We start from the raw sequence: 24,504 nt of genomic DNA, 5'->3' as shown, positions 1-24,504 counted from the left end.
CTCACTAGGATGGCTAGAATCAATGAAACTGAAAATAACAAGTGTTGGCAAGGATGTGGAGAAATTGGAAACTTCATATATTGCAAGTGGGAATGCGAAATGGTGCAGTCACTGTGGAAAACAGTTTGGCAGTTCCTTAAAATGTTAAACATATAGTTACCCTATCCCTCATCCATTCCATTTCTAAGTAAATACTCAAGATAATTGAAAACATAAATCCACACAAAAACTTGTACATACATGTTCATAGAGGCATTAGTCATAATAGCTCAAAAGTGGAAACAACCCAAATGTCCATCTACAAATGAATGGATAAACAAAATATGATATATACATGCAGTGGAATAGTATTGAGCCATAAAAAAGAGAACATGTGACATTGATGGACCTTGAAAGCATTATGCTAAATGAAATAAGCCAGACACAAAAGGCCACAGAGTGTGTGATTCACTTGTATAAAAGGGACAGGATAAGCAAATCCATAGAAACAGAAAGTAGATTTGTGGTTGCCAGGGAAAGGACCAGGGCATTGAGACTGACTGCGAAGAGGAACAGGGTTTCTTTTTGAGGTTATGGAAGTGTTCTGGGATGAGACAGTGGTGATGGTTGCACAACTCTGTGGATATACTAAATACCGCTGGATTGTACACTTTAAATGGTGAGTTTTAAGTTATGAGAGTTACATTTAAATTTTTTAACAAGTGGCAGCAACCAAAACATAGAATCGGTAGGGTCCCCGGGAATTGTGTGGTACAGACTTCAACTTTTCTAGTTGAGAAACCTTAAGGGTATTGTCCAAGAAATTATCTTTTAAAAAACTAGTTTGGATTTCTACTTTACTTAGAACCCATTGAGACTTGAGAAGGACAGCTGGCATTAAAAGCAGAATGATGCCCAGAAAAGGACAATACAGACCACTTCTGTAGATTCATCATTTTTATAAACAGATATTTATTGAGGGCCTATTATGTGCTAGGCACTTTTCCAGGTGCTGGGGGTACACCAAGAACTAAAAAGGCAAAAAAAAAAAAAAAAAAAAAAAAGCCTGCCTCCATGGCACTTAGCACAGTTCAGAAGCTATGTTGTCAACCTAGTGTGCATTTAGAAATCAAAACCAGTTTTCATGAGGAATGGTTGAATGAACTGAGCATTTTCACCTTTAGAAAGAGAAGATTGAGGGGGAACACGATAACTGCCTTTGAAAGCTGTTTGGAAGAGAGCCGTTTCATTCCCCACTGCTCCCGAGAGCAGCGCTCGCGTCAGAGGGTAAACACCACAGAGAGGTGGATTTGGGCTCTCATAAAGGAAGGAAGGAAACTCACGTTATTGTGTACCTGCTCATGGAGCAGACGTTCTGCTGGGAGTTTTCACCTCTGTTATCTCATTTAATCCTCACAATATCCCCTCAAAGTGCAATGATTAGCCCTACTTCAAGAAGTAAGAACGGAGGCTTAGCAAGGTTATGGAACCACCCCAAGGTCACATGGCTGCTCAGAGGTGATGGTCAGAGGTTTCCCTGCTGACTCCACACTCTTGCCACCATGCCATGCTGTCTTCCCAACAAGAAATGCTTTTAAAAATGTGCACATCTGTGGAAGGGAAGCCTGCATGTGATGTAAAGGTGGACTGGATGACCCAAAGTGTCATTCCAGAAATACTTAGACCCCTCAAAATCAATATACTCTCACACTAATGACTCACTCGGCTCACTCTATAAAGAGGGTTAAGGTGGCCAAATGAAATTAATAATATTTCACAGGTGGGTCAGCTGAGATAAGGTACTTGCAGAATCTAGCACAGTGACATCAACATTATTCAGCAAGTATTTAGCGAGAATCTGCATTGTGCTGGGTCCTCTGATGTGACACCAGCCTGGTCTTCATGGAGCTTACAGTTTTGTCTGACAAATAGAGGGCACCCCATAAGATGTAAGGTCCAACCCCCTGCCCCCAGTCCCCAACCCACATTTCCTCTGTGTAGGGCAGGTGTCCTCATTCTATACTCATGTATCCCATCAGCTGGAAGATTTTGCTGGGTGCCTTTTGTGTGTCAGGCACTGGTCTAGGCATTGGAGATAAAGCAGTGAACAAAATGGACAAAAATCTCTATAGGGCTTTCATTAGTGCTTGCAATAAAGAAAGATCAAATATTTGCTATTTGTGATAGTAAAAAGTGCTATAGAGAAAAATAAAGCTCGGAAAAGGAATAAGGGAGTCTTGTGTAGGGCACGTGGCACATGGTGAAGATGTGAATTTGCTCTGAGTGAAATGGGAAGTCACTGCAGGTCTGTCCGCTGTGTTGAGAACAGGCTGCAGGGGAACAAGATGTGAGCAGCAGGGCCAGTTTAGGAGCTAGGGCAGGCAGAATGATCCCGCCACGTTCACACTGTATCCACGTTCACACACACACATCCATGGTCCCTGGAACATGGGAATTCATTACATTACATGGCCAGAGGAACTCAGGTGCAACTAAAGTTATGGACTTTAAAATAGGGAGATCGTCCTGGGCTATCCAGATGGGTGCAATCTAAACACAAGAGACTTTAAAAGCAGAGACTTTTCTTCAGCCAGAGTTAGAGAAATGAGGCAGAAAGAGAAGGCAGGGAGATGCAGTGCATAAGGGACTTGGTCTTCTTTGTGGATAGGAAACCATGAGAAGCAACTACATCCTGCCAACAATCTTAAGGAGCTGGAAATGGAGTCTCCTTTCATAGCCTCCAGATAAGAGCCCAAGCCAGCTGATGCCTTGATTCCGGCCTTGTAGGACCCTGAGCAGAGAACCCAGCTAAACCCCCAAAACACTGACCTGCACAACTGTGAGATAATAAATGGGTGTTCTTTTAAGTGGCTACTACATTTAGTGGTGATTTGTTAGGGGTTATTGCAATAATTTACGTGAGAGATGCTGATGGTTTGGACCTTTAAAGCTAGACCCTGGAGAATTTCCCAACTGATGAAATTTAGGATATTAAATAAAAGAAGGATTCAAAGATGGCTCCAAGGTTTTTCACCTGAGCAACTGGAAAGCTGGAGCTGCCACTCACTGAGATGGGAAAGATTATGGGAGGAGCAAGTCTGGGTGGGAAGATGCTGAGCTTTGGTTGCGTTTATGTGATGTTTGAGGTGCCTGTAAACATCCAAGTGGAAATATCTAGGAGGTAGTTAGATAAATCTAGGTTTTGGGACAGGTCTAGATTGGGGAAATAAATTTGAGAATCACGTGTGAATGATTTTTAAAGCCATCAGACTAGATGAGGTTACTGTGGTAAATGGAATTCTAACATCACACCATGATATAGCCCTTTTAAAAAGCTCCTCCCCTTGACTGTGGAAGGAACCTGTGAATATGATCAGATTTTACTCCTGTGATTATGTTACAGTGTATGGCAAAAGGGATTTTGCAGGTTTAATTAAGTTACTGTATTAGTCTGCTTGGGCTGCCATAACAAAATACCACAGACTGGGTGGATTAAACAAAAGAAATTTATTTTCTTGAAGTTCTGGAGAAAAGAAGTCTGAGATCAGGGTGCTAGCATGGTCAGTTTCTGGGGAGAACTCTCTTCCCAGCTTACAGATGGCCACTTCTCCCTGTGTCCCTTCATGGCAGTGAGAGAGGATGGCGGTTGTGGGGGAGAAAGTCTTTGGAATCTCTTCCTATAAGGGCACTAATTACCATCATGAGGGACCCATCCTCATGACTTCCTCTAACCCTGATTACCTCCCAAAGGCCCCATTTTCAAATACCATCACATTAGAAGTTAGGAACTCAACATATAAATTGGCTGGGCAGTGGGGCACAAATATTTTGTGCATAACAGTTACTAATCAGTTGACTTTGAGTTAATTCAAAGGAGATAATCAAATGGGCTTGACCTAATGCCATGAGTCCTTTGAATCTAGCTCTAGCAGATAGAGACAGAAGAAGAGAGAAATTTAAAGCAAGAGGCATTCCATGCATAAGAAATTCTGCACTGCCAGCTTTGAAGTTGGAAGCCAGGGTCCATGTGGCAAGGAATATGGGCAGGTTTGAGGAGCTGAGAGCAGCTCCCAGCTGACAGCTAACAAGAGGCCAGGACCTCAATCCTACAATCTCATGGAACTGAATTCTGCCAGCAACCTGACTGAGCTTGGAAGCAGGTTCTTCTCTAGAGCCTCCAGATGAGAACTCATCACAACTGACCGTTTAACTTCAGTTTTTGAGACCTTGAACAGAGGACCCAGCCGTAGCATGCCTGGACTTCTGACCTAGAGAACCATGAGCTGAAAATGAATGTCCTTGTAAGCCACTTAATTTGTGGTAGTTTATTATGCTATAATAGAAAACTAATAAAATCACCAAGGAAATTAGTGTTGGCAGAGACTAGGAGAGGCCCAAGGATTGAGCCCTAGGGCACCCTAACATTTAAAGCTAGCAAAAAGAGGAGAAACCAGAAAAAGGAGAGAGGAAGGAGTGGACAGGAGGAAAGCCAAGAGAGAGTGGGATCCTGGAGGCAAATTGAAGAAAGTGTTTTGGGAGGGGAGAGTACTCATCTATGCTGAAGACTGGTGATAGGTCAAGATGTTGACATTTAATAGATAAGAAAACAAAAACTCTGAGAGGGCAAGTGACTTATCCAAGGTAACATAAATGAAAATGTGTGGAACCAGATCTTCTGGCTTCTAGTTTTGTTCTTTTTCATTTCCACCATGTTGTCTTCACTAATATAATTTTAAAAAAAAACTGAATTGAGAGGCAAGATATTTTGGTTTCTGTTTGTTTATTTATTTGCCAAGAAAATTCATAAAACTTTACTACAGAATAAAACATTACCATGATCTGATTGTGGGTCTTACTGGACACTCTATTCTCAGGTCTGAACAATTGTTGTCAATCCTGGGTGTGTACCAGATCATCAGGGGAAAGTTTCAGAGACATACATGCCTGAGCCCTAGTTCTGGGACATTCTTACTCGATAGATCTTCAGAGACGTTTGAGTGTAATGGTTCAAAAGCTCACACTGATTCTGATGCTTTGCCAGGGTAGAGAAACCACTCTTTTAGAACATTTCTTGTAGCCTGGGTTCAGGAAGAGATGAGCAGGATCTGATGGAAGAGGCTCTCTACCTAGCTCTTGTTTTTTTTTTTTTTTTTTCTGGAGCATGAGTGAATTCTGGGTTTTGTGGAAAATAGAGAGGGGTAGAAGTTAATTGTCATTATGGTGGAATTCCCTGTACCCCCTTTATATGGATTTTTATCTCCCTGTTCTGAGAAGTGTTGGAGCGGTGTCTCGACATTGTAAAGTGAAGAAATACCTTTCTTCTTGGAAGAAACAGGGTAGATGTTCACCAGCTTTCTTTTCTTTGTGTTAGCACACCAGTAAATTATATATCGTAGAATTCCTTGTAATCAGGTTGACACATTGGCCATAAAAATGTGAACCAAAGTCCCAGGCATGGCTGTAAAATCCCTGCAAGAGCCATGGGCTGTCTCTGCATGTCAGTCAGCTAGATGCAGAGAATCCAGAAGGCATTAGGTGACAGCTTTGCAACAAAATGCAAAAATTCTGGGTCCTGAGTCATTACTTAGGAGCCAAATGTCCTGCCTTGAACTGTGATATGCATGAAAAATAAACTTTTATTGTGTTAAGCCACTGAGATTTGGGGGCTGTTTGTTATAGCAGCTCACATTAATCACCCCAGCTAATACAGATTCTTCTTGCTTTGTGTATTGAGTGATCTCCTCCGTTCAGTCCCTTATATGCTCCAAAAGACATGGACAAGAAAGACAAGATATGAGCCCAGAGGATTTATGACTTAAGTGTTTAAATGCTAAGCTTTAGGCGTCTTTGAAGTAGATTTGGCATTTAGATTTAAAGTGACTGAAGAGCTCATTGTGAGAATCCACATAGTAAGAGCAGAAGAAAAGAGAACACTGAGTGATTAAACTCCCAGTGTTTCCAGTTGTTTGCAGGTCCAGAAGGTGTTAAGAGATACTCCAACCCAGGGCAGAGTCAATTATTACAAATGTTTATTGAGGGCCAGAGTCTGAGCTAGGCACTGAGGGAAGGAGAAGGGCTGTGTTATATACAAAGGTAAGTAAGATACCTCTGCTTTTTGGACAATTTTGTCAATCCAGACAAAGCGAGAGAATCACTAAATTCAGTTAAGCCAGTAAATGCCTAATAGAAAAACAAAAATACAAAGAAAAACAGAAGGGGAAGAAAAATCCCAAATGGTATCAACAGTTGGCAGAGTACGAGATCTAGGGGGAAAAAATAAAATTTGAGCAGATCTTTGAAAGATGTGTAAGACTTTGGAGGGAGGACAAAGGTAGGAGAATATAATACAAGGTCCTAAAAGAGAGCCATTTAATGTGTGTATAAGGATTAATGTACGTCTATGTGTGGAGAAGGTAGAGATAAGATTGGAAAGATGTGAAGGAAAAGCTGGGGCTACCATTTGCTCCCCCCTCCTATTTTTTTTTTTTTTTACACAAGCACAGGAAATAAGAAACTCTATTAAAGCCCTTGCAGAAGTACAGTTTAAAATCATGTGGTGTGGTTTTGGACCTTCCAGAAATCCTCAGCAGCAGCAGATCCATTTGTGTATTCAGAGAGGAGGTGGACCTTTTTTTTTTTTTTTTTTTTTTTTAATCAAAGCCTGAGAAGAAAGGCAGGGCTGCAAACATCACAAGACTTTCCCAAAGTTGGCTGTACTTGTGAAGCAATGGGAAGTCTTCTCAATTAGGGAAGGGAAAAAGACCACTGGTTAAGTCAGTGGTGATTTAGTCACATTTTCTCCCAGATAACATTGTCTCTTAATAGAATGGTGCCCAGCTGGTAATGTTTTCTTTTAGGATTGAGGATGTTTAACATAAAAGCTATTGGAGTGGTCAGTAGTGCAGTTCATCAAATATTTCTGGTTCTCTACCTTCTAGGCACATGGTAGGATTATACTTCTGGGCCCTCTTTGAGGTTTGGTGTGGCCATGAGACTTACTTTGACTCAAAAACTGTGAGAAGTGATTTGTATAATTTTTGGTGAGCAACTTTAAGAGCCAGTGTGTGATTGTTATGCTGTATTCCCCTGCTGAGGTAGTCAAGATGGAAACATAGGACAAGATGGAATCTCTGTCAGTCTGGATGAATGCAGTCCTCACTGCTAACCCATGTTGGAGCAAAAATAAATTTTTGTTGTGGTAAGCCACTGAGATTAAGGGCTTACATGTTGTGTCAGCTTACTCTTGCTCATACTGACTGATACTGCCAGCAGATTCAGTGTCTAGTCAGGGCCCACTTCCTGGTTCACAGAGAGCCATCTTCTGACTGTGTCCTCATATGGCAGAAGGGGCAAGGATGCTCTCTGAAATCTCTTGGCACTAACCCCATTCATGAGGGCCCCACCCTCATGACCCAGTCACTTCCCATTGGGCTTTAGGATTTAACCTATGAATTTGAGAGGAACACAGACATTCAGTCTATAGCAGAGAATATTGAATGAGTTCCTATCTTTCCTGATAAAACTTGATAAGAGATTGGAGAGAAGTAGAACCAGGAAGGGAAAATGGCAGAATGTCCAGTGAGGAGGTAGAAAAACCAGGTGAGTGTGGTGCCCAGGCAGCCAAGTAGCTTTGAGGAGGAGAGAGTGACCAACTTCATCAAATGCTGTAGATCACAGTAGATGAGAACTGACTTTGATCATTAGATTTAGGAAGTCACTGGTGACCTGGATCAGAGCAGACTTTGATGGAGAGGTGTTGGGGGCAGAGGGGACAAACCTTTACTGGAGGAAATTTAAGAGAAAAGAGGAATCAAGGAATTAGAGCTAAGGAATATAGACATCTTTTGTTTTTAAATGAATTCACTGTAAAGGGAAACAAAGAATGGTATGGTAGCTTGAGGAGAAAATGGGGTCATGAGAGTTGTTTTCATTTTTTGAAATGATAGCATTTTTTTTAAAAAAATGCTGACAAGAATGATTCAGTAGTGAGGGGAAATTTTTGATTTTGCAGGAGAAAAGGGGAAAGATGTTCTGGAGCCATATCTAGAATGTCACGTGGTGTATTAGTTATTTCTTGCTGCATAACAAATCATCCTCAAACCTAATGGCTTAAAAGGATCCATTGATTATCTCATGATTCCCATGGGTCAGGCAGGGTTCCAGGGGGGTGTGTTGAGGGCCTCTGGCTCAGTATCTCTCCCAAGGCTGCCATCAAGGTGTCAGTGGTGCTGCCCTCATCTCCAGGCTTGACTGTGTGAGGATCCATTTCCACATCACTCACTCTACTGGTGGTTGACTTCAGAGCAAGAGCTAAGAGAAGGGGTCGTGGTGGTGGGAGTCATTGTTTTCGTAACTTAATCAGGAAGTGCCATCCCATCACTCTGCCATATTTTACTTGTTAGAAGCAAATCACTTGCTCTAGCCCACGCTCAAAGGGAGAGGGTAACACAAAAGCCTGAATTCTAGGAAGTGGGGATCACTGGGGGCATCTGAGAGGCTGTCTATCAGAGAGGGGATGGGTTTTGTGCCTCAGTAGAGAGGCTGGCACTAGCGGGGAGCAGGGATTGTTCATCTGTAGTCACAAGAGAGAAGGCAGTGTTTGTGGACACGGAGCTGGTGGGTAGGTAGCTGTGGTGGCGGTGGCGAAGGTATTCACTCATTAGCACTGAGCACCTTGGAGAACGACAGGAGATAACGTGGCGAACCTAGGATCGTTTTCCTTTGTTCCTCTGTTTGATCCTTAGGTGGAGCCAGAAGAATTCTAAGCCCCGCACAGCACCGCTCTCTACCCTCTCAAACCTTAACAAGGAAGCATTTAAAGCATCACACCAGGGTTTCCTCACAGTTTTGCTTACCAGAACTCAGAAAAATGTCAGCAGACCCACGAGGAACTATGAGCAGGAGGAGGAAACGAGGAGGAGAAGGAGAGAGAAGAAAAAGGAGGGAGAGAGAAGAAATGGTGAGTCACCATCTGAAGAGTCTGCTCACCAGCTGGGTTTGCATGCAGGGTTTCTCCTACTTTTCAAAAGTCGTATTAAGCCAGAAGCCTTTGCCACTGGACATTTGTGGTTCAAGGGGAAAGGCTTTCTGATGGTTTGTTAAAGCAGAAAAGTGGGACAAACATTTAATCTTCACTCACAGTATCCCCAGACCCAACTGCTGGCAGTCATGATAGAGTGGATTTCAACTCAGAGAGGGGGGTACACCGGAAGCAGCAATCTATCAAGGGGCTGCAGTTTTGATTTTCAAGGATGTCAGGGGAGGAAGTCTTAACTGTTGCTAAGATTGTGGAAGATTCGTTCCTTAGACAGGGGTTGGGGGATGAAAGGCAGCAAAGTGAATAAAAGAGTTTGGGCTCCGGGGGGCAGGCAGATACGGTCTACAGTCCTAGCTCCACTACTCACCTCCGGAAAGCTCCCCCTCATCTGTAAATAGGAAATACTCTTCTGGAAGGTGAGAGAGAAATAGGGGAAATGGCTTCTAGAGGGCGCCATTCACACAGAGTATGATGCTTCCTGGCCTTGGGCATCTGAGAGGCTCACCTGGCACAAAATAGGAGCTCAGGAATAGCAGTTGCTCCTAGGGGCTCATTCCCACGCCGGAATGATTAAGAGTTCTCTGCCTCGCTATCGTATGTGAGATCTCTCCCAGATGCGTTATGTCCAGCTTTGCCTCCCATCTTTTAATCCAGGCCCCCTGGTCCCTTCTCCTCACCTACTTCAGACCTCCTCCTGAGAGACTTTTCCCAGCAGGGAGCATTCCTTAGCCAACAGAACCATCCAGAATACTCCAAGTCTTGCCCTGCCTCCTAGAACTACTAGCCACTGTTCTTCCTGCAGGAAAAAGAGCAGTCGGGGACTGGAGCGGCCTTTACATCCACTTCACTGGTGAAGGCGGCCCGAGACATAGGCAGGGGCGAACGGGTAAATAGATGCTCCAAGCCCATAGCAGAGGAAAGTCATGGTTTTCAGGGAACACTTTTCGATAAAGCCTCTTGTCGTGTGATCGGATCGAAACTGGGGCTTGATCTCCCCAAAGCTTTAGCAGGAAGATAAACCCTGCTCTTATTTTGTGGGCCGCATTCTCGTAACCTCGGACAAGCTCTACGGAAAAGGCTCCTGGGAGCGCGCTTGCCCTGGGCGGGAGCTCACCCCATCCACTGAAACCACCCGCGCTTGCTGGTCGTCGAAAGCGCTTTTCACCCTTCCGCGCTTCTCTGCGCCCCTCAGGGACATTGCGCGGAGCTCGCGGTCCTGGGGCTGCGGAAGCCAGCTGTGCTTTGCTTATACCCGAGGTTGGGGCGAAGGTGGCAGCCTGGGTGCGAAGTGTGGCGCTGGCGTTTACGCAGCTGCGGAAGTCTGAGGCTGGAGGAAGGCCTAAGGCCCATCGAGGCCAGGATCTGGCTAATCCTCCTTCTGAACCCCAGGTCTGCGCTGGGCCGCGGGCGCGGATTCAGGCCGGACTGAGGCCTGTGGCCCAGCGTGTGCAGGAGCGGAGACAGACGTGGGGGGCCATGGGCGGGGGCGGTGGTGAACCCGCGAGACCTACATGTACCCTCAGCTCTGTCACTTCCACAGCTGCCAGAGGCAAGACTCCCTGGCTCCAGGGAGACAAAGAGGCCCAAGGGCGGCTTTTCCGAGTGGGAGGTGATGGGGACTTTGGAAGTGCACTGGGTGGGTAATTATGACCTGCGGCCGCGCATCTTTTCATCGACATAAAACCACCGTCTTCCGCTTGCTGGAATCCGCAGCTCGACGTTTTCCTTCCCGCATGTGGGTCACGACCTCCAAACGCCGCACCCGAGGACAAGTTCAGGGTTCCCCAGTTTTGCGCAGAGGTGACGCTTGCCCAAAACTCGCGGAATGAAGCGAACACTCTTCACGCCCCCATCAGATTCCCGAAGTGTGCACCTCTGTAACAGAAGTCGAGGTAGCTTTCTAGGAAGAAAGAAAGCGTTGTTCACAGATCCTGGGGAGTAAGTGCGCGAGGATCTGTGCCATGCTCCGGGCACCCAGGTTGGGATGTGCACCAAGCATGGGGGCGCAGATTGACCAGTTGGCTCTCACAGACCAAGGTCCCCGCCTATCAGGAATGTGAGCCTAGCCTGTTCCGTCCCCCAGCGCCGGGAGAGGCGGCGGGGAGGCGGAGGGGAGCCGGTGGGCGCCGCCACCGCCGCGGGCTCATGTTTATTCACGCGGCCTTCAACATTCCGTTCGGATACATATTAATCAGCCGTTCTAACTACCTACTCCAGTCTAGGTTTGCAGGAGAAAACCGAGTCCCTGCAAAGGAGGAAGAGCAAGTTGGGCTCTGGAAGCGCCAAGGAAGCCTTGGTCTGGGGCAAAGCTGTCGGTGCCTTTGTCCCGCCCACCCCCGCTGCGAGCAGCGGGAGGTGGGGTGGGGGCTGAGGAGGGTGATGGGCGAAGGGCCTCATTTCTGCCTTAGGCTCTTGCCTCACCCCTGGAGCTGGGAAGGAGCTCCGGGTAGTCCAGAGGGTCTATCAGGGGCAAATTTCCCGGGAAGGAAAAGGAGCTTTAGTTGCACAGTCCCTCGTGGGCACAGACCCTTCTAAAGTCTTACAGTAATTGTGATTTGATTTTCTTTAAAGTTTCAGGACGCGCAAAATGTTTTCCACTGTGGGTTTGCAGCGGTTAAAATCGTGGGCGAGAGATCGGACCCAATTTCAGAGACTCATCTTTCTAAAGTGGCTCCCGCCGCAGAAGAAGGGATCGCGGAGTTTAGGGTAGGGGGACATTCAAGGCTCTCCCGGGCTTCCGAATCCCTCAGTTCCACGCGGAACCTTCCAGAACCCGCGTGATCATCGCCTCCCATTGCTTTCCTTCCTCAACCGGGCAGTCTCTTTTCTCAACTGGGGCTAAATCGGCGGGGCCCTTGCGGAGGAGTTAGGGTTGGGGGCGGCTAAGGTCTGAGGTCCTTCACCTCCTCCTGCAATTCCGCGTGGCCCGTCGCTCATCAGCCCTGGCAGCGCCTTCCCCAGGTGTTGAACCTGAGGGCAAGAGGGAGTGTCACTAGTGCTGCAGTTCTGTTCTTTTTCTGATTTTTTTTTCTTTTATCCTCCCTAGCTCCCTTCTTGCACCCCCTTTTCCAGGGCTTCCCTGAGGTGCTTCTACATCTTCTCTCCCGGGCTCTACGTGCGTTGTCTCACTCTTCGTCACTGAGCCGGTCTAGGCAGAGGAAGGACATCTACGCCATTTAGATGATCCAGTTAAAAACAAACACCCTTAACAAAACTTCAGCCAAGTGGGAGAGAGCGAGGGAGAGCGGGTGCGCAAACGTTTGTTGGGCAGAATTCGTGTGTGTTTGGGCGCGGTTCTGATTGCACACAAATTCCCGCATCTCCTGCTGTCCTCATAGATCTCCAGTCTGTCGGAATCTCGGAGACTACGCCCAAGCCTGGGGTTTACCATATGGTGATAAACCCAAGTCCGCTCCAAACCAGGAGTGTGTGTGTGTGTGTGTGTGTGTGTGTGTGTGTGTAAAGGGTACCCTGAACTCAGTGGCAGTACCTGCAGGGGACTCCATGGAGGACAGGCTAGGGTCCCTGCGAATGTCACGGTGGTGACAATGTAGGAAGCTTACCTACTCGCGCCCCCCCCACACACACCACTAAGAGCCTTTTTAAAGATATTCCCTCTTCTGCAAACAGACTTCTCTCCACTCCTGACCTTATGAAAAGGTAGCCCCTGTGGAGCAACTGATCTGAAAAGCCTCACTTGGTGTCTGTTATCCTAGGCTGCACCTCTTTTAGGATTTTAAGCTTTCTGCCAGTGGCTAATTACCTTGGGGTGATCCCGAAATAAAATGGTGGGGGCAAAGTGGGTAGAGAGGAGGGTGCTCAAGTGAAATTGACAATCCAGTCATTTCTTTCCGTAAAGAGTCTGAAGACGACCTCGTAATTTCCCTTAAGAAATCTGGTTTTACTGGTTGATCTCAGTAGGAGAATTCTTTGCCTAGAGGCTTGAAATGAATAATAGGCCATGTGTCTCCAAGTCCTCGGCTAATATGATAATCAATATATTCAAGGAGAGCAAATGGGTGGTAACATTAATACCTAACTTCTTCTGTTTGTCAAAAAGTCCCTAAACAACCCATCCCCCAATCAAGCGAGGAGCCTAAAGGAGGTAGAAATCAGGTAGAGACATCTTCAAAAGGAATTAAAAAGCCAAAGCCGATTTTATTTCCTCCAATCAAGTGTGAATGATGGGGAGGCCACTGCAAGGGTGATGGAGTCTACCTGACAAAGCATGCAGTGAGAGGCTAGGGTGGAGAGCTGGGGGGGGGGGTGTCACAAAAGTGAGGACATTGAACTCTTTGCCTCGTGGGTACGACTTCCCTGTTCTGCGCCGCGGCGGTGGCCAAAGGCCCAGTGCCCACCTTGAACCTGGAAACCTAATCCAACAGGTCGCTGTCTCCCTACAAATGCCCATCACCCCGAATCGCTGTGAGTTTTATCTCCTCAAAGTGACTCCTAATGGGTTTATCCGGATAGAGCTCTTTGCAAGTTTTTCAGACTTGTCAATTTCTAGGAACTTGCATGTTCTAAGTGAAGCTGAAACCGTGAAGGCTCCGGTTACACTTTAAAATAATGCGAAGCTTATGCGCGGTCCCCGGTCGCTTGGTAAGGATCAATTGCTTCTTTAAATAAGAAAAAGTGGGCAGGAGGGGGAGAACACTGCTTTTAGAGTTTGGGATTCTATCCCCCTCCCTTTTTGTTACAGCGATTCAGAAGCAGTTGTGACTGCTTCTCAAAACCCAGCTTCCCGTCGGCCGTCGGGGAGGTGGGGAGAGCTGCTGCTCAGAGCGCCTTCTGAGCCTCCGCGCGCTCGCAGGGACTTGTCAGCCGGGCCGTCTATAATTTGCATTATTCATTTAAGTTAGGGCAGCGCTGAAAGCCGCTGGAAAGTTCGACGGCTGGGTGGCCCAGCGGCCGGGCAGGCCTGGCGACCAACTATCGAAGACAAAACAATTGAACAGGTTACCGACTCCAGCCTCCAGGGCAGCGGAGGGAACTTGAGCACAGCCCAGATCTCCGCGGGTTCGCGCCCTGCCTCCGTCGGCAATTCAGCCCGGAGGTTCCGTGTCGCGTGGGTTTCAGTCAGAGGCTTACAGTCAGAAGGGAATTAAAGGGGTGGGTGATAAAGGAGAGTAATCCGAGAGAAAGAGCTATGCTTTAAGTGTATTCTAATTCTTTAAGGTGGGGTGGGTACAATATTTCTACGCAGTCAGGTGGGGCTCCTCACAAGCTCTGGCTTTGGGGTGGATTTGGGGGTGAGGACAGAGATGGAATGGGGGGCATTAGTCGTTAGTTGCTTGGTTTTCACATCTTTGCCAGCGGCCCAGGTAGGCTGAAGGCAAAATCCTCAAAAAAGTGGTGACGACCTTCTCTCCTGGGCCAAGTCCCTAGATAAGGAGGGGGTGGGGCGGTGAAAGGCGAAAGCCACTCTTGGTATTCCCCTCCCCCACATCTGTAGGAGGTCAGGGTTCCTCCGTTAAATTTATATTCATTCATTCATTCCACAACTATTCATTCAGCCCCCACCATGTACCAGACACTGCATTAGACTCTCCAAAATGCAGCATAAATGGAAATCAGGCCCCAAACCCAGAGTCTAAGGACTGGCTCCCTGGAATGTTCTAAAATCAGCATGCTTCTTGGAATTGCCAGACTTGCTGCTTCCCGGATTCCAACACTGGGCGAATGGACACAAGGAAACATAACTTCTGCATAACTTTTACTTCTCCTTTCCTTTTTTCTTTTTTCAAGTAGGAAAGGACAATTAATTAGAAGCATAATTACTGCTACCCTGTATTATCCCAACCTGTTCAATTTCTATCTGTGGCAGACAATGCTAATAATGGCAATTATTGCTTCTATAAACACCCCGAGGCAGCACTCTCCTCCCGCAGTGTGTGTGTGTTTAAAGAATATATATAAAAAGTTCTCCCGCTCATTTGCATAGCTTCATCTTTACCTTTTCCCTTTCAGCCCTTGCAAAAAGCATATCTATTCAAAGCCCTTGCAAAAAGCATATCTATTCAAAGGGCATTTAGTCCATTTCTTTCTTGGCCGGTAAACCTATTCATCAATTGTTCTGCCTTGTAGATCGCATTCTAATGCTAATCTAGCGTGTTAAATATCTTTTTGTTCCCCTTTCACCGTTTTGTCATTCAGTTTATCCAGTTTTGGTCACCCATTTTATTTATTTATGCGCCTGCTCCTATTCAGGGGCTCATGTATTTTTTATTATGTTGTTTCACTGTCACGCAGTGTCAACTTAGTCTATTCAATGGGGGCTACTTGAAGGCCGGAGGGACAAAGCGTGTACACATTGCACCGCTATTCATTCCGGCCAGCTGGATCGGCTGAAAAAAAAACCTTGTGAAAAGAAACGCCTCACAATGGACACAGAAGAAGTGCACAATGCTAACAGTTTTCCAAATACCACTGATTGGTTTCTTCACAATGAGGAGAAAGCCGCCGCTTTTTCTTAGCTCCACTTCAACAAACAACACTCTCACAAAACCTCCCAACCCTGCGTTTTGTTCCCGGACAAAACCTCCTCGACTGTCTAAACGCTCCCACTGAAGGACAAAAAAAAAAAAAAAAGCTCTTTTCACTATCCCTCCCCCCTTTTTTTCCTTCAAGAGAGAGAAAAAGAATTGGGGGGGGGGGTGTGGAGGGATTGTCAGCGAATTAATAATATCAGTCTTTTAAAAGAAGAGGGCTGACCTTTGAGATGCACTAGGCTGAGGGAAAAAGAACGGGGAGAGATTAATAAAGTTTGGATGGTGCTCCTCCTGCCTCCGCAGGGCTGTGGGCGCAAGAAAAACACGGACTCTTCGGCAGGGCGGGCGAGTTGCGGGAACTTCACTCGCCTGGAGGGTGCGGCGGCGGCCGGAGCGGCAGAGCCGCGCTCTGATTGGCTGGCGCGCCGGTACCTATCTGCTCCCGGAAGACGGCCGAATCTTCTCTGCATCTTCTGCTCCCCTAGCCTAGGCTACCGAGAGCCTGGGGGTGAAAGGGAGATCTGCGCTGTTTTGTCCTAGTTTCTTGAGGGGAGGTGGGGTGGGGAGAGAAGGGGAGGAGGAAATTGTCAAATGAAGTGACAGCAGCGGCCAGTCCCACTGCACCCCGGAAGCCATCCCTCGCACGGCAGCTTCCCGCAGCTCTGGTCCTTATGGTTCCAACAGAACAATTCCACCTGTTTGCCCAAAGCCGGAGGGCAACACGCCTGGCCCCTCGGATGTAAGGCTTGTTTAAAGCCCTTAAGCAACCGTGACAATCTAAGAAATGAATGTCGCGGTTTTTTTAAACCTTAAGAAGAAACGGAAATGGAGAAGAGCAAAAAGAAGTTAAGAAGGAGAGGGGAGAGAAAATAGAGAGAGATGGATATAGCCAGAAATTTGGAGGCGGCGGCAGCTCTGTGCCTAGTCCCAGCGCTGTATTTGTGGGTCACTTTCTGACTCCTACGCACACACCCGGCCCTTTCTCTACGCCCTCTAGCTCCCAAGTCGCTCCCCCTTACTTTCTGCACAGTCTAACTTGGAGGGAGACTTTCACCAGGTGCCAGTTGTTAGCAAGACCACTGGAGTCCGAGGAGTGATAAACTAGTCACCCCTGTGGGCCTGTGGACTTCTCAAACAGCCGCACAATCTGTTGGCGATGTGACTTTGTGTGCTCACCGCCCCCCCCCCCCCGGCATCCTTCCCCTCTCCCTCCACATCTGTCTAGTCTTCGCATCCATCAAAACTACGGAGCGTTGCTCCCAAAACACGCTGATCTTTAGGAAAAGGGGAAGGCATGGGAGGGGGCGGGGAATCTTCGAGCCGGTGGGGCCGAGTTGGAAGGCTCAGGGAGGTAACGAAGATTTAGGGCTGGGGTGATTTCCAGAGAGCCGCAGGAAGTTCCGTGTTGTGAAGTGATGGGCTGCTACAAAAGGGAAAGACGAAGCCTTGAAAGGATTTAATTAACCGTGTCAGGGATAATTACCCCTGGACAGTCCAAATTAGTTTTGCATAATCGCTCAGAACCATATGAATTAACTTATAATATTGCAAAGAGCTCGGGGAATAACAGGAGAGGGATCGTTTTAATTAGTGAATCAGGGTCAAACCAGCAGAGCCTATTTCTCACATTTCCAAAACTTTTCATGGTTCTTAAAATATTATTCCGTTGGGGGAAAACAATGACTTTAAAGAGTTGGGTCGCTTATAAAGACATGGAACTCCAGAGACGGTCTCTGTCAGTGGGGAAACTAGGACTAGTTGAGTCTTGTATCTTGAGAATTTCTATCTTGATAGGGCATAAATAAAGGTCTCCCTCCAGTTAATTTTTTTTCATCTGATTTTCTTCCTGGCGTTCCAAAATTAAAATCCTTCATGATTTCCAACTTTCCTCTGGTGGAAACTTGTCTAGCCTTAGAAATTTAACCCTCTCCATTAGAATTTGTTATATTTCTGTTTTAATGCCACTAGCATGACAGAATAAAGCTTTAAAGAGGCCAAAAGTTGTACAATGTCGTTAGCAGTCATTATCCTTACAAATAAAATCTTAGGGTGTAAATAAGGAATATGCCAAAGATACATGAACAAATTACACTGATTTAAGTGGTAGGGCTCTCCTACTAACAAGATAAAGTGGTCAGGCAACTTTCTCCTCTTAAAATGTTACTGGAAACTAGTGAAATGCTTTGAACGGTCTGGATGTTTTCAATGGGCTCTGTTCTACTGGTTCATGAATGCCTTTTTTCCCCCCAAGATAATACAACTACTTGGTTTTTTGTTTGTTTTTTTTTTTATCTCCTTTCCTATTCACGATTAAAAATGTGATAAATCAGGTTTTTGGCTCTGAATAACAATGGTTTGATTTAGATTTCCTAGTAAATCTATTCAAAAGTGAAACAAAGGCTGCCTTTGGAGGATACCTTACACTTCACCTGGACCAGGCACATAAGGGCAATTCAGATAAAAATCTTGTTAGGAACTCAACAAGAAATAGAGGATTTTCTCTTTTCCCTGGTTCAGGCTTTATTTAAACTCTTTGTTCAAAAAAAATGAACAGATTGATAGTCGGATTCTAATTTACAGATATAGTTTAGACGTCTAATATTAAATTAGAAGATCACACAAGGAAACCATTTACACATAAAGGTTAAAACCAATACTTAAAAACTTTTTAAAACTTTATATTACATAAAGCCAAAATGAAACTAAATACATGTTAGCCAACTTCATTCACAAACATTAGTCAAAATATATACATTTTAAAAGAAACAAAAAAAAAACTATAAATGAGGTTTTTTCCCTCTAAAATGTGTTTAGAGGGAAATTTATCATAATTTGCAAATGAATTGCAGGTGGTCTAAAAAATAAACTAATTAGGTAGGGAACTCCAAAACACATTTAAACGGTTTGAGTTGGTGGAGAAATGCTAGCTGAAGAGAGACATCTGTCAAAACAATTCTGGGGTTTTTTTTTCCAGTTTTGCTAAATAATAAATATATAATTACCACTCAGACAAAAAAGTCTGATTTAATCTTAGATAAAATTGCGATTCTGAAATAGTCCCGCAATTTTTAAAAGTTAACTTTGACATTTGCTCAAAATGCTTTTGAGTCTAAAACCGACTCAAATTTAGGGCAACGCAAATAACACATTTTCAGACGTAATGCTTTCAAGGACATATACACATTTACAGTCTTAAGGTGAAACTCAGCCACAAGAGGAAAATAGGAACAGTGCCTTTTCTCTTTCTGTGTAAACTGTGTCAGAAATCCAAGCGAGTGGACTTTGGGAGACTTCTAGCAAGTTTTTTTTTTTTTTTTAAGGTATAAAATCCAACTGACAACTTTTTATCTCACACATATTCTTGTTTGCATTCCTTGCTCTGAAGAAAGAGCTCTTGCTCTGATTTGCATATGGCATGATAAACAAAAGAAACCGTGATCATCTCACACACAAAAGGCCAGATTCGAGCCGGTCACTGGTCAAGAATGAATCCGGTCTGGGGGTTCTGCTTGAGAGAACAGAGATTTGCAAAGTTCAAATAGTACAAATAGGGAGCAAGGTTGCTCAGAGGCATCCCGGTCCAAGAAACTAATGACACAGATCAGCTTTTCCCTTGCGCCAACCATTTCAGACCTAACATTTGAACAGAGTGCATGCAACACAGACCAGGAGAAAAGAATAATAATAAAAGAACGATAATGGGAAACAAAAACAAAACCGACAGTAAACTTCCAACAAAGAAAACTGGAGAGCCCAACATGTCAAAAAGTTTCTCCTCCACCTCTGTGGGCCAAAACGCAACAGGTTCCGAAGTGCAAAGCAAACATCAACTGCTGCCGGATACAACCGCCCTCTTTAAAGTTGTCTGCCGGAGTGCGAGTCTGAAATGATCCTGTGAATTCACACGCACACTCGCCCGCGCACTTGCGCGCTCGGCCACTCGCGCCCCGACTTGCATCTCGGCCTCCGCCTGGCACCTATACATCGTATGTACATACAAACCGGGGCCCCCGTCGAGGGAGGGCACGCGGGGAGGCCGCAGAGTTCGTACCTATACATATGTACACGTGTGCACACTGGTCCTCGCGAGGCGGCCCCGCGGGGTCATAGCGCGGCGGCGTAGGCCGCGGGGTAGGGGTCCAGCTGAGGCTTGCCCATGCCCGGCAGCAGAATGTAGGCGAGCGGCGGCTGCAGCCCGGGGCTGGGCCACGCGCTGCAGTTGCAAGGTATCATGTAGCCCGGGTTGCCCGGGCTGGGGTGCGAGTGCGTGTGCCCCCCGGCGGCCGCGGCCGCCGCTGCAGCCGCCGCCGCCGCGCCGTGAAAGGCGCCCGCGCCCGCAGTCGGGTAGCCCAGCGACGACGCGTACGGGAGGCCGGACGACGACGACGAGATCTCTGCCATCTTGGAGCCCAGGTCGAGCAACGAGTAGGGGCTGCCGGCGGCGGCGGCGGCGGCCGCGGCGGCTGCGGCGGCGGCCGACTGCGGGAAGAAGACGCGCGCGGCAGCCGCGGCGGCGGCGGCGGCCGCCTTCTCGGGGTTAGCTAGCAGCGACTCGGGCACCAGGCCGCCGCCTGCGCCCGCGTGCAGCCCGGCACCCGCCTTGAGCGCCGGGTGCTCGGCGTCGGCCACGCCGCTCAGGCCGTAGGGCACCGGGAAGGCAAACTTGTCCTTCTTGAGCAGTGTCTTGGGCTTTCGCCGCGGCCGGTACTTGTAGTCGGGGTGCTCCTTCATGTGCATGGCGCGCAGGCGCTTCGCCTCGTCGATGAACGGCCGCTTCTCCGACTCGGTGAGCAGCTTCCACTCGGCGCCCAGGCGCTTGCTGATCTCCGAGTTGTGCATCTTCGGGTTCTCCTGGGCCATCTTGCGCCGCTGAGCCCGCGACCACACCATGAAGGCGTTCATGGGCCGCTTGACGTGGTCCACGGGCTTGGACATGCTCTCGCCGTGCCGCGGCTGCAGCCCGCCGCCGCCGCCGCCCGGGCCGTCGCTCTCGGCCTGGAGGAAATCAATGTTTGCTGTCCGCGGGGACCCGTTCGGCCCGCCGCGCTCGCCGCGCCCCACTTCGCACCCCGGTGTCGCTCCTGTCCGGGAGGAGGGGGCCAGGGGACCAGCGCAGGGCCGCGCCGCGCCCCGGGCCGCCCTGCTCTCTCCGGCCAAACCCTTGGGAAAATCCTCTCCGGGGCACGGTAACTTCTCGGCGGTACCCCCACCCCGCGGTGGCAGTTTGCTCTTTGCTTTCTTTTTGTCCTTCCTCTCCGGTTGCGTTCGCTTGCGAACTCCCCGCAGGTGGCCGCCGCCCGGCAACGTTCTCCCCCTCCTCGGTCTTTTCTCTCCTAAATGCACAGCAGCCCGAAAAGTTGCGTCGCGTAGGCTCCACCAAGTTGAGCCGAGGAATCAGCTGCCGCGTGCTGCCAAGTGCCAAAGGGGGCTCTCGGCGGCTGGAGTGTTTGGGTTCTCCTCGGTGACTTTCTCATTTGACAGTAGCAGATGGGGGTGGGGGAGGAGGGGAGGTAGCCCCGGAGGAGGAAGAGGAGGGGGGAGCCGGAGGAGGGTCCCGGACGCACCACGGGAACGCAGAGCGCAGCAATGCATATAAATACAAATACAGCAGCACCAGACGATCTTCCTCACTCGGGGTAGGCAGGGAGTGCTGATGAGAACCCCCCCTCAGTGGGCTGGGGCTTTTTTTGTGGAGGGGGGCGTCCGCGCCCCAGCACCTGCCTCGTGGGTCTTCCTTCCTCTCGGTTGCCGGTCAAGGAAGGAGGTTGGATGAGGCTTGAGCAAGCCTGGGATCGCCGGGCCTCAAAGGAAATCCTCCCGGCTCGCCGAGGCGCCGCGTCTCGCCGTCCCCCGGGCCATGCTGGCTCCGGTGGCTCCGCTGGCTCCAAGCCCCTCCTGGCGCGCCGGCCGACTCAAGCTCCCGGAGCGCGCCGGGTGGGGGGCAGCCCTGCTTCGGCTCTGCGCGGGGGCCCCGCACGGACCGCGTTCCCTCCTGGCTCCTCGAGGCCGCGGCCTGGCACTTCCAACTAACTTCGCCCAAGTTTCCTGCGCCGGCGCCGCCGCGCCCCTCTCGCGGCGCTCGCCTAGGAGAGTGCGCCCGAGTGTGCACCGCCCCCGGGGCCCCCCTCTCCAGGCTTCTCCGGCCGGAGACGAGCAGGCAGAGGTGCAGGAGTGGGGAGAAGGGGGTTTAAGGAAAACGCGCCATCACCTCAATTCGCAGGTCCGCTTTGGGGGTGCTCCCGCTTCCCCAACTCCAGCAGCGCAGTGGGCCCCTTTCCGGCCCAGGCCGCGGCTCCCGAGGAGGCAGGAGCCGTGAGCTCGGGCCCAGGTGAGTGTCGCTACCTGCGTGTGCGCGCGCCCGGAGCCGGCGCTGGGTGTGCATGTCCAGCCGCGGCTGAGTGTGTGTATATCTGGGGGCATGCGGAGGAGGTGGAGCCCAGGACTCCAGGAGGGAGGAGGGACCAGCGGAGCCTCCTCCCGCTCCCACACCCCCAGGACCGCGAATTAACGAGGATCCCCTCCGCCCTCATCCCCCAAACGCCTCCTCCCACCCCTTTTCACTGGAGAGCAGGTTTCGGCGAGTGGAGAGTCCGGAGCGGGCCGGGGAGTCTGTGCACTATTTGGCGTTGGCAACCCTTAGTTCATCCTGGCTGTCCTGGCCGGCCGGAGCAGCACTGGTCGCGACTCTGGGATCCTCTGCCAGGAGGAAGGAGGCGCTCACGAGGAGATGGAGAGCCTCGTAAGATTCGGAGGAAAAGGGGATGCACCCTAGAAAATGTTGAAGACTTTCCCTAGCAAGACATTCCTCATTCTCCTTGGAGGTCCAGATGTTACTTGCAACAGATGCTTCCCGAATTTTCTCGCACTGGTGATACACCCAGTTAGAGGTAGTGGAGTGAAAAATAACTGAGGAGGGACTGAGCGTGCCCTTGGCAACCCCTCCGTAAAGGAGCTAGCCCAGGCTGAGAGTAGGCATCCTTGTCTGACTTGTCATATCATTTAAAATTCTGGGGTTTTGTTTTGTTTCTATTCTAGTCATCAGAGTCATCCATATGCTTATCTCTTTCAGGTACAGGCAACTCACAGTATCTCACTTAAATACACCGATAAGGTGATGGTGTTCTGAAGTAGAAAACGTTTCTCTAAAAGACAAAAGTAAAACATCCCAGTCACTCTATACTGACATATTTTCATGCTGTTAAGCACAATTTTCTTTAATAGGAGCAGTTTTTGTTTTTAATATTTGACATAATGCAAAAATCAAACAGCATGATTTTGTTTGGAGATTGTCCTCACTTCTTGGTACGCTGCAGCACACTTATGATTAGTCTGGAGGTTTAATTCACAAGTTGGCCTGCCCCTCAGGAAGGACTTGCTTGCCTTCTTCCTTTGGCAGTTTGGATTTGACCTAGCCATGTGGTGTGTACAAGTTAAGAAGTTCTGTAATCAGTTAACTCTTTAAGTCTTCCCTGCAATTCATGCTCAGTTTATACACAGACACATATACAGACACAGAGCACTGATTGTAATTATGGACTTAAAAAAAAGTTTTTAGGCCTTCAGATTTATTTAAAAGTTAGGTTTGTTTTATTGCTCATTTTAACAAAATCATGATTATTACTTTTAGTTGCTATGGTGGCATATAGAAATGCAAATCAGCTGTGAAAGTCATGGAAATGTCTATTTTCCTTAGGATACCACGCTTATAAATGTTTATATCAGTTATTCCCTTGCATGGCTAAAACAATTGCACTGATTTCTTTAGGACCATATTCTTTTACAGGCTCTATAAAAACACTCTGTGGCTCGCAGACTCTGGATGGAGCAACGTTAAAACCCTAGCAGGTGTAATTATATAGACTAGAATATTAAATATACTGTTTTGTGATGATAAACTACAAAATTATCATCCCTGAGCTTTTAACCTACTAACTTGTATAATAGGTTTGAGACAAAAATATTATACACTGTCATACAAAGAACATATGTATAAGGATGCAGAAGATGAAAACTGTTATTCACCGAACATTGTGAATAAAGTTGAGTCTAATCCTGAAAATTGTTTTGATACGTACAAAAGGATAAGGATTGAGAAAAAAATATTTTCTACTGGTGAGTTAAATTATGTATTCTTTTCAAATGTAAGTTTAAAAATCAACTGCAATACCGTATTACCATGAAAAGAAATGCTGGCATATGTAATTGAAATGTATGCTTATATGTGCAATGTAAGCTTCCTGGGATGTAGTTTTATGAATTTTGCAGTGCTCTCTGTTTAGTGATACTGAATGAGCCAAGTTTGAAAGTTCTTAAGTCCAAGAACATCGAACTGTGGGGGGAAAGAGGTGTTGCCACACCTTTTAAAGAGAGAATGGCTGTTTGTGTGCTCATTTGTTGTTCACCAAAGAAAATTTGCACACATTTCAAAACAGGAGAGAGATCTGGCTTTCAGTTTTGGTTTTTAGGGGATGAGGCTTCTGGGCCTGCAGCCTTCCCCCACTATAAGCCCTGCCTGAAAGGAAGACATGCACTGCGGTTATTAACCAGCCTTCACACCTCTTGCCTGAATCTAGTTGAGCTTTTCACCCAATAAGTTTTCTTGCTCCCTCTTTTTCTTATGTAAAATGTAAATTCAGTTTTAATGCCCACAGATTTTGAATTGATAGAATGTTGTATTTTTGTTCTTGACCTAAAAATTAAAAAAAAAAAAAGATATAGAAAAGGGAATAGTCTGTGTGAATGAACAGTGAAGGAAAAATAAATTGAAACAGAATTAGCCGTTCCATGGCTCTATATTGCCAGCTCTTGACTGTGGGCACCCGAATAGTGTACCTCCATCAGTAGCCTGCATGGGCTCAGTGTTTGCCTTATGGCCACAGGAATATCTGTGATCGCAAATATGTCTAATCAGAAACTGGGAGGCAGACACTCTCTCAGAAAAAGTTTAGTGGTCTGTGTCAATTCAGTTTCTTTTTTTTCCACCTTCAGTCCGCCCTG

At 47.6% G+C, this 24,504-nt stretch overlaps 1 protein-coding gene and 1 long non-coding RNA gene across 2 annotated transcripts in view; one reads left to right on the top strand and one right to left on the bottom strand.

The window, feature by feature from the left end:
* LOC135322728 (uncharacterized) overlaps positions 1-8,746 on the top strand; it is a 50,327-nt gene extending 41,581 nt beyond the window's left edge. Inside the window, exon 3 of the long non-coding RNA XR_010383500.1 lies at positions 8,724-8,746. This is a non-coding gene — a long non-coding RNA (uncharacterized LOC135322728). The remainder of the gene's footprint in view (positions 1-8,723) is intronic.
* A 10,725-nt stretch (positions 8,747-19,471) lies between these two features.
* On the bottom strand, positions 19,472-21,886 carry SOX21 (SRY-box transcription factor 21). Its single transcript, XM_031466206.2, has one exon. The coding sequence runs from the start codon at positions 20,440-20,442 to the stop codon at positions 19,612-19,614; it is 831 nt and encodes a 276-aa protein (XP_031322066.2). The 5' UTR covers positions 20,443-21,886; the 3' UTR covers positions 19,472-19,611.
* Between the last annotated feature and the right edge of the window lie 2,618 nt (positions 21,887-24,504).

Source organism: Camelus dromedarius, chromosome 13 (genome assembly GCF_036321535.1).
Source record: "Camelus dromedarius isolate mCamDro1 chromosome 13, mCamDro1.pat, whole genome shotgun sequence".
In the NCBI taxonomy this organism is placed as follows: domain Eukaryota; kingdom Metazoa; phylum Chordata; class Mammalia; order Artiodactyla; family Camelidae; genus Camelus; species Camelus dromedarius.
The sequence above is the reverse complement of the archived record's forward strand: the minus strand, read 5'-3'. Positions and strand labels throughout refer to the sequence as shown.